The 15338-nt window shown below is 44.3% G+C and overlaps 1 protein-coding gene across 8 annotated transcripts in view; it reads left to right on the top strand.

The window, feature by feature from the left end:
- The window catches only part of SPATA20 (spermatogenesis associated 20), a 2403479-nt gene that overhangs the window by 1002662 nt on the left and 1385479 nt on the right, over positions 1 to 15338 (top strand). For all 8 annotated transcript variants that reach the window (XM_078654432.1, XM_078654437.1, XM_078654433.1 and 5 more), the window contains one exon: positions 3971 to 4114. In XM_078654432.1, coding sequence (XP_078510558.1) covers positions 3971 to 4114 — 144 coding nt within the window. The remainder of the gene's footprint in view (positions 1 to 3970; positions 4115 to 15338) is intronic.

Genomic DNA, 15338 nt, shown 5'->3' with positions numbered 1-15338 from the left:
CCCTGGAAGTGGCAGTGTGGAGCCATATAATCCCTATCTCTGTGAGCTAATGTCAGTCCCTTTCTTCCAGTGCCTTCAAACATGGATCGAGGCTCTGCTTCAGATTACATCCAGGGGAACAATGTCTCCACCAAAACGTACAGGAGTCGAGCCATGCCATAATATCAGGAAGCAGATTTTGGTCACGAAGCCCGCAAAGTGTGCCTCTGACATGACTCTAAACTGTGTGATAAATGGTCCCAACTGCACCCACAGATTATTCAAGACTAGGAGACAAAGTTATATGCCGCCGAACACAAGAAGTAGTTGCTGTCTTCAGACAGAACCTGCTCCATGTTGCAGGCTGGGTCCCTGTCCTGATCACAAAGCCAATCCCGAGACTGCTCCACATCTTGCTTGAAATCTTCAGGTAGTGAAAGTTCGAGCACAAGCATAAGATGACAAAGAGAATGTGCAAGGTTTTCAAGATGTAAGTTGCACTCCATTAAGGTCTCCTGCCACGCAACCAATTCCTCAGTAGGTCCTGATATACCTGACACTCCTGGGGTCATCAGTGACCCAGAGCAGATTGCAGCTTTAGAAAGGCCATACTGAAAATTTTCAGTGCACTTCCAACTCTCTCTGGCATACCTTCAGACCCAGAGGACCCACCTGGCCTACAGCGGGATTGCCATCAGTAGGTCCTCCCAGGAGCTGTCTGTCCCCTTATGACCTATTACTGGGCCCGTACCAACTCTGGTACAGACTTCCACTCTGACCAAGGGATTAACTGTGGTTCCTGATGCCGGAACCATCTCCACCAGGACCAGTGAGTGTGTAGCGAGGAGGTCTATGCAGGGAGATAGTAATTAAGTAAGATTTATTCAAGCAGGTAACAAGTAGTATAACAAGTAGTTATGTTCTGAAGGAGAGCCCCACCAGGAGCAGCCTGTCTGCTGTTCAGCCCATGACCAACTGTCACTTCACCTCTCTGAGTCCCAGCATTCCGAGGCATATCATGACTATAACATTCTGTTGGGCACAAATCACAGGCACTGGCTGAGCAGGAGGTGTACAATACATTTCATTACAAATGCAGGATGCTACATATCCCCTTTCCTTCCAACAGAAGCACAAATCTAAATATGAATAAAGAATAACGAGAGAGAACAAAGTACGGATAGCAAGGAATGAACAACGGAGAGACCGAGAACATCAAGGAAAAGAACATGCAAAGCATAGCAAGGAGATAGATGGGAGAAGACAAGGAGGAGAGGGTAAAGTGTAAGTAAGCAAAAAGAATAAACCCATCTTCTACAACCATGAAATAGAAAGAAGAAGACAGTGAGACGCAAGAGAGGAAATAGGAAATGGAGAGAGACAGACTTACCAAAGACAACCTCTACGCACACCCACTGGCCAGGCAGGCAAGCAAGGTAAGAAGGTAGTTTAAAGTGGACGATGGCAGGAACTGGCACATAAACGTGGTGGGCGACCAGTGGAAGGTCACTGGTGGTGTTTGTAGGGTGCCAGAAAGCCTTAAAATTCGTATAGTTTGTTTGTAATTACAAGTTGCTCGTACCTTGGAGTTGTTTCAAGCATTTTCAAGCATTCAGTAGTCCTTGAGGAAACCCATGTAGGTCCTTTCCAGATCATTGCCAGTGTTGTAATAAGCACTGTAATGTAAATTGTAAGAAACAGAGTAAGTGATAAATCTATGTAGTAGTAGACTATCATAACACCAGCCTTAAACAAAGATGATTCTCCTACAGGAGCTGGGAAAGAGGGCACTGTAACGTTTCTGGTACTGTAAAATAACGTAATGTAATATGTACCGTAATGTAAATTGTACAGCCAGTAGGCTATTGTAACACACTGTAAAGTAGCACAACTTAAAGTAAATGTAAATAAGCACTGTAATGTAAATTGTATAACCAGTAGGCTATTGTAACACATGCCTTAAAAGAAGGCACTGTAAAGTAGCATAACATAATGTATTAACATTTGTAAGTAACAAGAAAAGACACGTAGCATACAAGCAATATCGCCATTAAAGCGCAATAAGAAATTCCATACGGAAATTGTAAAGTAAAGTATAAATCATCTTACTTGTGTTGTTGTCTTCTTTTCTTTTTGATGCTTGTTTCTCGCTTCTTGTTGTCATACATGTTGATTGTAGAACACGCTTGTTTCATGTTGGCACCTTTACGTTTCCTGTGGATATCTCCTCGTGTACTTTTTTACCGCCGTCAAAAGTAGTCTGTAGCCTTCAGATCCTCTTTTCTATGGCAGGTCTCTGAAGTGCAGATGTAACGCGTTGGTCCTTTGCCAGCTCGTCGCCAAATCAATGTAGTGAGGAGGTCCACGCAGGAAGGTAGTAAATAAGTAAGATTTATTCAAGCAGGTAACACCATGACTCCAACATTCTATTGGGCACAGAGCACAGGCACTGGCTGAGCAGGAGGTGTAAAATACATTTCATTACAAATGCAGGATACTACAGAGTGACCTGTTAGTGACTCCCATGAGTGAGCTGGTGGGGACTCCCATACTAGATACCGAACCGACGTGGCTCTTTACTGTAGAGCAAACAGTTGTCATGCAACCTTCTAACCCTGTGCCTCTTTTCTTCTGTCTGCCTGGCACTGCAATCTTTGAACACACTCAGTCTACTGGGAAAATAACCACATACCGTAAGAATTGCCAGCAAAATCTTGCCCAGCAGGCCCAGAGGATCTCACGGCCTTGCAGGCTCAATCACTGATGGGCAGGATCCGGCCAAGTATGCATCAGTTTGGATATTACAGACTGCATTGAGGCCATAGAGGTTAGTCAATACCAGCATTGTCCTTCGTAGACATACCTGGATGAAGTCCACCAGATTCTCCGGCGATGTGCAGGCATTGCTCATGCATATGGTCTTTAATTGATCTCTCCTCTTTGGCGAGGATGCAGACTCTTTTTGGAATGCTTTACAGAAAGCACAGCTTGGGGTGGTTGATCCCAGGAAACATTTTTCACAACAGTTCTGGAACTATACGGGCTGTTCTAGAGGACTGCCATATTGGCAGGAACAGCCTTCCCAGCCGGTGATGCAGCAGACAACCTAATCCTTTTTTTATTATTGTTTACCAGCTGAAAATTGTATAATTACAAATAGTATATCTGAACGGTTATTATTTTGTTTATTTCTACCTTGAAATAAGTTAGTGATCGGACATAATTTTCTCTGCTGGTCACTTGCACATGTGTAAATTAATGAATTCCTTTCTGAGTTAAGCCCGAGACCAAAGTTTATAATTATGAAATTGAATCCCTGGAGAGGGTATTGAGTAATCTTTTCTTGACGTTTATGCTGTGATATAGAGTCTACTGTTGACGTCCTAGCTCCCCTCTATTGCACCTCTCCCTGCTCCCTTTTTTGGGGTTTGTGCACCAATTTACCAAACTTTTCTGCCCGTTAATTCTGATTTTCAGTGATGCATTAAAACAGCTGGTGCACTGATAATGTCATGCAAAAGTCCTGTCTCAAACATACAAGGAAAAGGCTGGTGGTAGAAAATTGCACTTAAATAGGGTGTAAAAACTGTGGTATTTTTATTTATTAACATCGAATTCTAATTCCAGAGGTAATACTGTACTTTAATGTTACATACATATTTTCTATATGAATATAGTGATCTATCTTTAATGAAAACCTTAGTGTGTTACTTTTTTTAAAATACATTTTTATTGAATTTTTTATTTATATTAGAAATTAACAGTGACACAGAATTGATACATAGTCAATCCACCCCTAGGAGGTTACATGATTTTTTTAAATCAGACATTATCTGGAAAAGACTATATGGTCCTTCTGCATCTCTGCGATTAAATCTGTAGCTACAGTATGCAGCTGACAGTATTTGTTTGTCAGGTATCTAAAACATGCCTATTCTAGAGAATGAAACTGTACAATGAATCTTTAATACTTTTGATTTTTAAATACTAGGCAACCAGCAGTGGTGGAGGCTGGCCGATGAGTGTCTGGATGACCCCTGACCTTCGACCCTTTGTAGGTGGGACCTACTTTCCTCCCGAGGATGGACCACATAGTATTGGGTTTCGGACCGTTCTTCTACGTATTGCAGATCAGGTATTAGACTTTTACATTTAGTGTACTGTAAATGTAAGAGTTAGAACTGATTGCTTACATGCAAGTATTTCTCTATTTGTACTGTTCCTGCAAGTACACTCCAACAATGTGTTTAAGATATGGTTTCAGAGTCCTGGATTGGGTTTAAATGTCTAGTGCAAGTTTTGTATCTGCTTCCTAACATGGAATAACTTTTTGGCACAAGATCAGGATGATGGAAAATGTGTTGTTGAAGGCGAGGAGATTTGGTATTGGAAGATTTGAACTAAAGATGCAGAATCAGTTTGTATCAGCCTTAGATAAAGGTTATGGTTACTTCCTGATCTCAAACATCAGTTGCATAGGGAGCATAAAGTAGTCTAGGATGGATCCTGGGACTGTTAAGTGTTGATTGAATTTGAGACTGTGTTGGGTTGTGTTAGGACTTGCATATACGTATTTAATGTGTGTGCCCTGCCTGCTTGACTGTAAAGAATGCTTCAACATCTACCAATGTCTTCTCTGAATGTGGACATAGTCATTGTAAGCTTGCATGAGGAGAGCCAGTTGAAGGCTGAGCAGGAAAATTATGCGGCTCTTGTCGTGCTATTATTTGTGCATTTACAGTAAAATCCTAGTTACACTTTGTACCTTACCTATTTCTACAGGGACTGCTTTATTCTGTTTGGTACAAAATTGCTCACTGGGGAATATAAATAGTCTAGAACAGGAATGAGATAACTGGGTAAAACGAAACATGTTGTTTCTTGTTGGTAGGACATAGCTTTGAGGAAAATCTTTTGATCATGGGATATTATATGATATTTATAAACCTAAACTGACCACATATGTAAAAGACCTAGTGGACTAGTTGGCCCCCAGTGACCCTCAGGATTTAAGGGGACTTAATCCCCCAACTTAAAACGCACCACAGGGCGCGTTAGCACACTTTTCACATCAGGCCACGCCCCCTCCCTGCACCACTGTGCAAACGCGCCACCTGGAGCGTTGTAAATTGGGGTATTACATCCCCTTGAGTTCCGAGGTTTCCTTTGGGGCCAAGTAGCCCACCATCTACCTCCAGTAAGCACCACAGAGGTGTGTTGCAGAGAGGTGTAAAAAGGGGCATGGCCTCTCAACACGTCTCTGCAACGCAGCTTCCTGGCGCATACTGGAGGTACCTGGTGGGCTAGTTCGCCCCCAGGGACCCTAAGGATTGAAGGGAACTTAATCCCCCAATTTACAATGTGCCAGAAGGTGCGTTTGCACACTTGCTATGTCAGACTCCGCCCCTCCCTGCACCACTGTGCAAATGCGGCGAAATAAAAAATGTAAAAAGTTTTTGGGGGGGACCCCCTGAGCAGGCCTAGGGGGTCAGGGTGTTTCTACCCTCCCCACTTCTCTTGTTTTATACCTTTGTTTCTCTGTTTTCTCTACCGAGCCACAAGATGGCGGCCAGCACTTCCTGGTTTGGAGTGTTGACAGCCAATCACAGTGAAGCTTGTGCACAGGACTTGGGCTCCGCCAAGATATCAAAACTTTTTTTTTCTAATTTCTCAGCAACTACTAAACGGATTTACACCATTTAATAAAAGGTCGCTTTCTGAACCAAACACTACCTTTTTGCCAAATTTGGGGTAATTGCGTTCAGTAGTTTCAGCTGTAGCCTTGCAAAAGTTTCCTATGGGAAATTGATTTTTTCACTCTTATTTTTTGAATTTCTCAAAAACTACGGATTTACACCATTTAAAAAAAAAAAGGTCGCCTTCTAAACCAAGCTCTACCTTTCTGCCAAATTTGGGGTAATTCCATTTAGCAGTTCAGGCTGGGGCTCGTTGCAAAATTTCCTATGGAAATTAACATTGAGAAAATGTGTCTTGGGACCCCCCCTTTTTTCTCAGCCCCTGCTTGACGAATCACCCCCAAACTTTTAGGATAGGAGCTGACCTGGGGAGACTTTTTTTGGGAGAATTTCGCAACGATTCACCAAACAACGCCAAAGCTATTAGCAAATAAAAAAATACTTTTCCTATGGAAACTAGGTTGTAACTATAACTACCTACTGGCGACCCCCATTAGGTAATATGTATATATCTATATATTTATATATATTACGCTCCATGGGGTTGTCCAAGTAGCGGGTAGCACCCGAGCCTGCGTGCGCCTTCTCCAAAGCGTTAGTTGGTATGGGCAGTTGCGTGTTTGAAATAGGCCCGACGCGTTTCGGAAATTTATTTTCCTCATCAGGGGCCAGTAGTAAAGTGCACGACGTCTACCATCTCCCTATATGAAAACACACATTGTGCTTGCGGGAGATGTAGTCCATATATCCTGGATGGATGCACTTTCAAATTACTGCTCGTTCCAAAGGCTCTAACATGAGCCCAAAACATCACTCCTGTGCTCATCCATCGCGCAGCTCCACATACGAGACTCCTTGGATAGCGAGTCTCGTGGCCCCCGTTTCTTCGGGGTGGTGCAACCCAGCGGCAGGACCGCCGCTAATGTATTTCGCTCCATGGGGTTGTCCAAGTAGCGGGTAGCACCCGAGCCTGCGTGCGCCTTCCCCAAAGCGTTAGTTGGTATGGGCAGTTGCGTGTTTGAAATAGACCCGACGCGTTTCGGAAATTTATTTTCCTCATCAGGGGCCAGCAGTAAAGTGCACGACGTCTACCATCTCCCTATATGAAAGCACACATTGTGCTTGTGGGAGATGTAGTCCATATATCCTGGATGGATGCACTTTCAAATTACTGCTCATTCCAAAGGCTCTAACATAAGCCCCAAACATCACTCCTGTCCTCATCCATCGCGCAGCTCCACATACGAGACTCCTTGGATAGCGAGTCTCGTGGCCCCCGTTTCTTCGGGGTGGTGCAACCCAGCGGCAGGACCGCAGCTAATGTATTACGCTCCATGGGGTTGTCCAAGTAGCGGGTAGCACCCGAGCCTGCGTGCGCCTTCCCCAAAGCGTTAGTTGGTATGGGCATTTGCGTGTTTGAAATAGGCCTGACGCGTTTTCGGAAATTTATTTTCCTCATCAGGGGCCAGCAGTAAAGTGCACGACGTCTACCATCTCCCTATATGAAAACACACATTGTGCTTGTGGGAGATGTAGTCCATATATCCTGGATGGATGCACTTTCAAATTACTGCTCATTCCAAAGGCTCTAACATGAGCCCCAAACATCACTCCTGTCCTCATCCATCACGCAGCTCCACATACGAGACTCCTTGGATAGCGAGTCTCGTGGCCCCCGTTTCTTCGGGGTGGTGCAACCCAGCGGCAGGACCGCCGCTAATGTATTACGCTCCATGGGGTTGTCCAAGTAGCGGGTAGCACCCGAGCCTGCGTGCGCCTTCCCCAAAGCGTTAGTTGGTATGGGCAGTTGCGTGTTTGAAATAGGCCCGACGCGTTTCGGAAATTTATTTTCCTCATCAGGGGCCAGCAGTAAAGTGCACGACGTCTACCATCTCCCTATATGAAAACACACATTGTGCTTGTGAGAGATGTAGTCCATATATCCTGGATGGATGCACTTTCAAATTACTGCTCGTTCCAAAGGCTCTAACATGAGCCCCAAACATCACTCCTGTCCTCATCCATCGGGCAGCTCCACATACGAGACTCCTTGGATAGCGAGTCTCGTGGCCCCCGTTTCTTCGGGGTGGTGCAACCCAGTGGCAGGACCGCCACTAATGTATTACGCTCCATGGGGTTGTCCAAGTAGCGGGTAGCACCCGAGCCTGCGTGCGCCTTCCCCAAAGCGTTAGTTGGTATGGGCAGTTGCGTGTTTGAAATAGGCCCGACTCGTTTCGGAAATTTATTTTCCTCATCAGGGGCCAGCAGTAAAGTGCACGACGTCTCCCTATATGAAAACACACATTGTGCTTGTGGGAGATGTAGTCCATATATCCTGGATGGATGCAATTAAAAAAAGGTTTTTCCTATGGAAACTAGGTTGTAACTATAACTACCTACTGGCGACCCCCAGTAGGTAATATATATATATATATATATATATATATATATATTTGTAAATTAATGTGCACTATTTAGTAATGTGTGTGAGAAAAATGTAAATTGACTGGATAATACAGTTATTTAGTGTTGTTATTGTGTATTTCTTTTTTTAAAAGAAGTTTTCTATAGCCCTGGCCAGACCCGAAGGTATCGGAGCGCTTTACAGCAGGTTCAGTGAATTGTGATTACTAGCTTACACCACCTCCCCTGAGTAGGCCTTGGACAGTTCTGCTACACTACCCTGAAAGAGTCAAGCGCTACAATGGGGTGCTTGGTACCCAGTAAGGGAAGATTGTGTCCCTATTACTTGCAGAGGCCTCTCATCCTGCACAACTAATAATTCAAATTCCTACACTACCTATTACCACAACCCACTTCTGAACCCTAAAACCCCTTGCTTTCTTTTACACAGGCCCCATCCACTCGCTATGGCAAGTCAGAATTTATCAGGGCGAGCTATATTTAGAGCCTACTCGCCCCCTTCTGGCGAGCTGACAAAGAACATGTGTTCTGTTTACTCAAAGTTAGAGATCAATAAAGATGCTTTTAAATCTTGTTTTTATTTAGTCACATTTGCTCTGTGGCCGGGTATAGATGTCAGAAGTCAGTTTATATCTTCTGACTATTGCTTTTCTTTCTCTGACTGCAGAGTTCAGGGATTTTGTAAAGTAAACGGTCTGAGGTGCTGTACAAAGAGTTTGAAATGAAAGGCTGTATGTTTTTTTCTAACACACAGCTTTATATAGCTAATAAGTGAACTGTACACAATGTTAAAATATATTTCAGTAGTTATGAAATCCCAATTTTGAAGGATGAAAATAAATCAGAACACTTTACTTGGTGATGTGCAAGTGATAAATATATTTGCTGAACCCCAATTTTCACAGATTATTGTTTATACACTATATGGATTTATCAGTAAAACTGCACATTAGTGGGAAGGAAAGTTTTTGTCTATTTCAGTGGGAAATGTACTGTCTGTAAATGCCAGCGCGCTACCACATCATGCTTTTGTAATATATTTAATAAAAGTGAGTTTTTAAACATGAACTGAGAAACACTCATACCCAAACCCCGATAGCAATGCTGTTAGTGAACTAAGAGGCAGGTAATTGACCATGTGTACCCTATAAAAGGGCTAAATTCGTATTCTACATGGAGCAAAGATTTAGTCTATTTAATCAAACAAAATATATTTTTTTGTACAACAGAAATGCTTAACTCACACATTTTTGTAATAAACTACTGACTTGTACATTACCCAATGACGGGCTCTGTGAAGCTCCTGGTCTGTGCCAGATAGCCTGTTGGCAATGTTGTGTTTCTTCTTTAAAACATTCAAAACCACAATATAAGATTTGAACCATAAAAAAAAGAACTTACTTGTTTGTTATGTTATGCTCAGCTACCCAAAAGTAATCCTGTGTTGAGTCCGGATCGAGGCTAGGTGAAGAGCAAGGTCTTAAGTTTCTTGCAGCAATTCAAGGACTCAGGAGACGCCTCTGTGGTGCATGGCCAGGTCGTTCTAGGCTTAAGGGGCAAGGTAGGAAAAGGCACAACCGCCGGATCTGGTTTTGCTTATAAAGTGCACGGTCCCCAAAGGTTTCATGGCGCTGAACCTGTGTGATATTGTTGCGTACAGACCTTTACTAGGCTTGCTCATACAGCCAGGTTTTAAAGGCCCTTCTAAAACCCAAGAGATTGTCACAGCTCCTGATTGTCAATGGGAGGGAATTCCAAAATTTGGGGGCAAGGTAGGAAAATCAGTTTGTGGAAGTTTATACAATTGTTGTGGTAGGTGGAACCAATGTTGTGTAAGGCTCGTTTGTGGATTGGGAACAAGTGGACCTCTTTGTGATGATGCTGATATGCGTGCGGGATGAGAGGTTAAAGGTGAGCCTAGCCGCTGAGCATTGATTCCTGCATAGAGTGCACGGTAAAGTCCTGCTTTGTAAAGTACCTGGAAATGGCCTGCTTGATACTCGCATGCTTTGTAAAGACTACGTGGTAAAAGGCTGAACAGTGAAGACTGTAACATGCCGGCATACACAATATGTTCTGAATTGTCCGATTGACACAGTTTTATAGCACCATTATGCTCAGATATACATACCATGGTGACACACATTTTTGACTCTGTACAAAAGGGGGTGGTGATCGACGGAGCATCTGAACCAATCAAACACTCACACCCAGTCAAAAGATCTGGGTTTAATCCATCACTGTTCTTTAGCCCACTCTGCCACCCCAGTTCAGACATGGCTATATGCAAATCAGTCTGACCCTGTGCCTCATGGGAACAGTCCAGCCCGAACTGCCAAGCCATGCCTTCCCTGGACCGGAAACAAGCTTCCGAGGACCGGTTTCTGGCATTACAGCCGTATTCAGCCCGGCTTGCTTGAATCCAGTGGCAAAGTGAGCAAGGGACTCGCGTCTGAGCATACCCTGCCACACTTATGGCGGCCAAAGCAGTACAAAAGGGGGTGGTGATGGACGGAGCATCTGAACTGTGAGAAGTTGGCCTGATGTATGATGTCCACAGTTCTGTGGGCACCCTGTATCAGTCCAAACAATCCCTTATGGTGGTGGTTGTAAGTCAACCTTATAGACAAGCTATCCTAGGGGTAGCATGGACTAAGCAGCCTTAAAGGCTTAACTCAAGAGGACATGTGAAGCCAGCTGTTTTACCATATGCAATCCTGTAATATCAAATGAAAGGACACCACACAAGTTATATATTATCAAAATATATGTATTTATTCTTAGAATAATCCCCACTACTCTTTATGAGCAATGAAGCACAAGCGTTTAAATAAAAGCACAGTATAACATAAGCAAGTTGCACGTTTTGGATGAGGCCGGTGGCCACTCAAACCATATATCAAAAAAGTGGTATAACAATCACTAATCGATCTGGGGTAAGGCCTAGGGCCTTGTGAATCGCTGGGACTACACTGGACTAACAGCAGTTAGGACGGGAGTAGCCCGCGGGATTCGGGTGCAGTGCAGGAAGCACGGCTTTCACCAATGTAAAGTCAATAGTGCGTAAAAGTTACTATGTTATTGCAAAAGGAGTCTTCCGACTGGACTAGGACTACCAAACTTTAGACTTAGGCACTAGAGGTGTGTACCAGTGTGCGAACACCAGCGCTAGTAAGTTACCTCACCCACAGGAAGCGGGTGCACAGGTGCCAATCTGTGTCGGGTTTCGTCACGCAGTTCGATGGTGCCTGAGGATGAAGATGCTGCAGGCGTCCAGAAGAGAAGTGTCCGGGGCGATCCAAGGGTGGATCGAAGTTGAAGGGTACCTGAAAGCAGAGGGGACAGAGTCTGGGTCACTAGCCAGTGACCAGGAAGGAACCAGGCGATTTCGGGCGCAATCAGGTTGATGACGGGTGCCTTGTCTCCGCTGCCACGTGGACTCTGGGGAACCGAGGATGTCCTGGAGTGGATCACGAGCTGTCCCACAAAGGCTTTCGCTGTCACCGGTGTCGGCTTCCGGATCGGAGTCAACAAACCTTGGCAAGGGCAACCCACGCAGGATTCGAAGAAGGCGTTGCACTCGGACCAGCAAGGTCAGAGCGGGTGCTCCTTTTCAGGGGAGCGAGGGCCAGTCTGGAGCAACCAGACCAGCGGTGTAAATTCTTAGGTTCGTCGGTTCTGAGGCCACTAGCCAACGGACAAGTGACCGGACCAACGCGTCGAGCAGAAAGATGCAAAAGGGCCCCACGCAGCACTCGTCGAGTGTGGAGGGGTGAGCTTCGGTGCACGAGCTGCTCGGGGCTGGAGCTTCTCAAACTCCAATGCACAGCTTCGAGGGAGCCTCGGGTGCTGCACGGTCAGCGCTTCGTTGTTCCTCCAAGATGGCCGCTCCCACGCTTCCGGTCGCCTCCACGGGTCTCAGCTTTGCAGGGACTGTGGATCGGGCTGTTAGAAGGCAGGCTCGCTGGGTCTTGTCGATCTCTGTCGCTCGAGTTCCGGCGGGAACTGCAACAAAGCAAACGTCAAGGTGCTGGATGGTGCCTGTTTGCACAGGGTGGCCACTCCTTGACCACAAGGGAGATTCTTCAGTCTTCCACGTCGAGTGGGATGTCGAAGGGTCCAGAGTTTCGTTTCATAAGTTTCAGTCAGGATAATCTGATGTGCATTGGCACTGCTCCCACCTATATTCCAAATCTGGGGGCTGGATTACCTGCTATGTCCCTCCTATGGGTGGGACCCAGGAAGGGGGTGGTTACACCCCTTTCCTTTGTCCAGTTTGCCGCCAAGACTGGGGCTGGAGTGCCCCAGAACCGGTTTGACTGGAATCTGCCCAGTGACACCTGTGTGCCCCAGGCAGTGTCTGGTTTCTTTCAACCCTCCCTGCTACAATCCACTATCTCCTGTCTGGGGTGGTGTGACACCTCCCTGTGACAGGAGATCCTTTGATCAAGCCTCCTCTGTCGACTTTCGGCCAGCAGCAGGAGGGCAGACCTGTGTCTGTGGCAGCAGCATCCATTTTGTGATGCTGGGGCTCTGGTTAGGATTAACCGCATTTGCAGTAAGTAACATGTCTTTGCCCTCTAGAAGGGTGGAATGCTACCCCCGTCGCCAGAACTGGCGAGGGGGTAGTATTCCAAAATGTATGACACCAAACACGACATGTTTTGATAAAGCCAAACCAAAGTTAGCATTAACCGCGAGGATTATAATGCACTTAAGAGTATATGGTATGGCAGTATCACTGGAACAGCAGTAAGGAAATGGTTCCGAACACTGCAGACAGGCTCAGCTCATGCTAGAGCACCATCTCACATAAAACCAAGCACTCTGCCTCCAGGATTGTAAAGGCCTGCCATAGGAGTGACTGATAGGCATATATGTGTCCAGATATAGGTTTAAATATAGGTATACTATATCTAAGCAAGGGGTGATTACACTACCTTGCCCCAGCTGTGTGAACAGCCAGTTGTGTCGATTTAAGTACCAGCCAGGGGTGGCAAAAGATATGCTGCAGCCCCTGGTAGGCCTTGGATGCACCTATGCCCATGGCACCTATAGTGCACTGTATAGGGGCTGACAAGGTGTCCAGTACCAAATTGGTTATGTACCTATAGTACATGTCTGTGAATTTAGAGAGAGAACAGCAGGCTGTGGGTCTGATTAGCAGGCCCACAGCCACATTAAGTCGAAAACCAGTGAAGCAAAAAGCAAAAATTGGGGTGACCATAGGATAGCAGACCCTACTCTCCTTCATGAACCAATCAAACACTCACACCCAGTCAAAAGATCTGGGTTTAATCCATCACCGTTCTTTAGCTCACTCTGCCACCCCAGTTCAGACATGGCTATATGCAAATCAGTCTGACCCTGTGCCTCATGGGAACAGTCCAGCCCGAACTGCCAAGCCATGCCTTCCCTGGACCGGAAACAAGCTTCCGAGGACCGGTTTCTGGCATTACAGCCGTCTTCAGGCCGGCTTGCTTGAATCCAGTGGCAAAGTGAGCAAGGGACGAATTTTTGACTCGACATCTTAAACGTGGTTTCCGATATGGAATATGCCTCAAATTTTTCAGGATAGAAACAGAAACAATGGGACCTTTTCACAAAGATAAATTTACATGTGTAGTTTTAGTCACATGTAATGTTAGTTACTATTCTCTATTATCGAGTGTAAAGGTGTAGATTTACATGTCTCTGTTCCTTGTCTCCTACATCAAGATTTACCACGGAAAATTCACTTCTCGTAACTTTTAAAATGTAGGTGGACAGCTCCGCCACTGGGGCGGAGAGCACCCTATGGTAAGCTATAGTGAAAATAATGAAGATTAATAAATATTAAAATCAGATAAATATTTGAACGTAAAATAAAAATGTCACTTAAATTAAAATAATTATTAATCTGACACTAAAGAAATTAAATATCACGGCACTTTAACTCATCAAATTAAATGTTTAGAAAAAGAATTACAAAAATATATTCATTTAATTTAAAAATATCGTTTTAAATATTTTTATATTTATAACCTATATGGAAAGAGTTATTCATTGATGCAAATACAAACCCAATAACGAAAGGGTTTTAGTTATATAGCCATTTCAATATCACTCCTTCCCAGATCGATAGACAAGGGAATTTAGGTGTGCGCTATGAAAGTCACAACATGCATTTCATTAAATGATATTCAGTCCTGGTTATGGGTGAGGCTTCAGGAACCCCCAAATCTATAGGTCACTGCAGGTTGAGACGTTGCTCTGTTTACCTCTAAGACTGGAGCGAATGCTTTCTCTGGGTATTTTTACAAAGCTTTTGATAGCACAAGCTCATTTGGATAAATCATTATTGCTCTTTACCATCTGTGTATGCCATTTTCCATTAGAGGTCAGTCTGATACCCAGATAATATTAGACATACCTGAAAAACCCCAGTGTAGAATAAATGCCATACACTTTATTTCTGCAATATTAATGATCAAACCTGTGTGACAGCAACATTCTGTAATCCTTTCAAGTAGATTTTGCATTCCCATAGGATTGTGCAACACTCATAAACTGTTGTCAACAAACACAAGGTGTAGATTTGCCCTCCTACCAGAACTAATGCGTCATTGATCCCAGATTCCAGGATTGCCTCAACTTGGTTTATGTGCAGGGTAAACAAAGTCTAAGCCAAAAAAACCCTTACCGATCCCCTTCTTTTACTGAGAAAGATTTAGCAATTTCCCCTTTTCGGCACCATTGTATCTTGTCATAATTGCATCAATTAACCATTTTAAAAGCTCTGCCAACAATCTTGGTAGATCCATATTTATCAGAGATTCTCATAACAAGCATCTGGGAATATTGGCAAATGCAGACTTCAGGTCCACAAAGGCCATGTAGCCCTTTTTAAACAGATTTTTTTTCAGAAACCATGTGAAATCCAAAGACTTTGGACCTGATTACGATATTGGCGGATGGGTTACTCCGTCACAAATTTGACAGATATCACGCTAAATTACAATTCCATTATATCCTATGGAACTTGTATATGTTTGTGACGGAGTATCCCACTCATCAAGATCATAATCAGGCCCTTGGTCCCAAGTTATTATCTTCCTCATTAATACTTGACATTGTGAAAGAATGTAGTAATCATCCAGGATTCCAGTCATGTAAGCTACAAGCTTCTGAACATTGTTTGTGAAGAGTCAGTAAAACTGATGGAGCACTAGTTATCTGGACCTTTTCGTCAACCCTTCT

Source organism: Lissotriton helveticus, chromosome 7 (genome assembly GCF_964261635.1).
Source record: "Lissotriton helveticus chromosome 7, aLisHel1.1, whole genome shotgun sequence".
NCBI lineage: Eukaryota > Metazoa > Chordata > Amphibia > Caudata > Salamandridae > Lissotriton > Lissotriton helveticus.
This window is presented reverse-complemented; position numbering and strand designations above follow the sequence as displayed.